Source organism: Plasmopara halstedii (genome assembly GCF_900000015.1).
Source record: "Plasmopara halstedii genome assembly, contig: Scaffold_2061, whole genome shotgun sequence".
NCBI lineage: Eukaryota > Oomycota > Peronosporomycetes > Peronosporales > Peronosporaceae > Plasmopara > Plasmopara halstedii.
The window spans coordinates 824036-824798 of record NW_020188969.1 but is presented as its reverse complement, the minus strand read 5'-3'; the positions used below and the strand labels follow the sequence as shown (position 1 = coordinate 824798).

The window sequence follows — 763 nt, the reverse complement described above, 5'->3', positions numbered from 1 at the left end:
GTCAAAATCCATCAGCTCAAAAACTTGATCTGGATTTTTACCGGCTTTGATCCAATGCCCGATCTGCTCAATTTCAAGAAGTTCGGCAACTTTTGCAGTCTCTGGGTGCATTTTAGCTGCTAGAATCATGATCGATGTATCACAATCACCAAACCGAGCCGTAAGTGCGGGGAGCAATTTTATCTGCGCAAACGGTTTCGCTTTATTGTGAGCGCGAATGTAGCTTTTATATGCAGCAAATACCTTGCCATCGTAAAGAAACATGTCTCGCTCATAAGCTGTGTCTACAGTGCCATCAATAGGATGTCCAACTGCGCTTTTAAGATTCTTTTTGTCTTGCACCACTTTTGATATCTTCTAATAAATCAGGGGGACCCATGCTGTCGACAAACTGCCGATAATTCTCAACGAGAGAAACAAAGTCAGCATTCTTTTCATTTCCCGTTTTGAATAGATTCGAGAGTCTGTCAGGGCTTATCATCCAACTATATAAGTTCAAGAAAATCACGTCTTTCACACGTGAAGAACTGTGCGGGTGTTTGAGCACCTCTTCTCTGACAATTGAGGTCAGAACACTGCTGTTGTAGCGCTTCCTGAACATCTCGATCGGATCATACCAAAGCTCAGGTCTACATTTAACAAATTCGTCAGCAATTTCAATACGCTTATCAAAAAACGGCCGAGGTTGGAGATTGGAACAAGTGAGTCAATGATCTCGTCCAAAGATTTCCCTAAGCGTATCAAGGATTGAATTTGCTCGCTC

The 763-nt window shown here is 42.5% G+C and overlaps 1 protein-coding gene across 1 annotated transcript in view; it reads right to left on the bottom strand.

Moving 5' to 3' along the window:
- Positions 1-726, bottom strand: part of PHALS_14889 (uncharacterized protein) — a 727-nt gene extending 1 nt beyond the window's left edge. The window contains exon 1 of the mRNA XM_024717130.2: positions 1-726. This exon is cut by the window's left edge and continues 1 nt beyond it. Coding sequence (XP_024582659.1) covers positions 320-601 — 282 coding nt within the window. The 5' untranslated portion in view covers positions 602-726 and the 3' untranslated portion in view covers positions 1-319.
- Between the last annotated feature and the right edge of the window lie 37 nt (positions 727-763).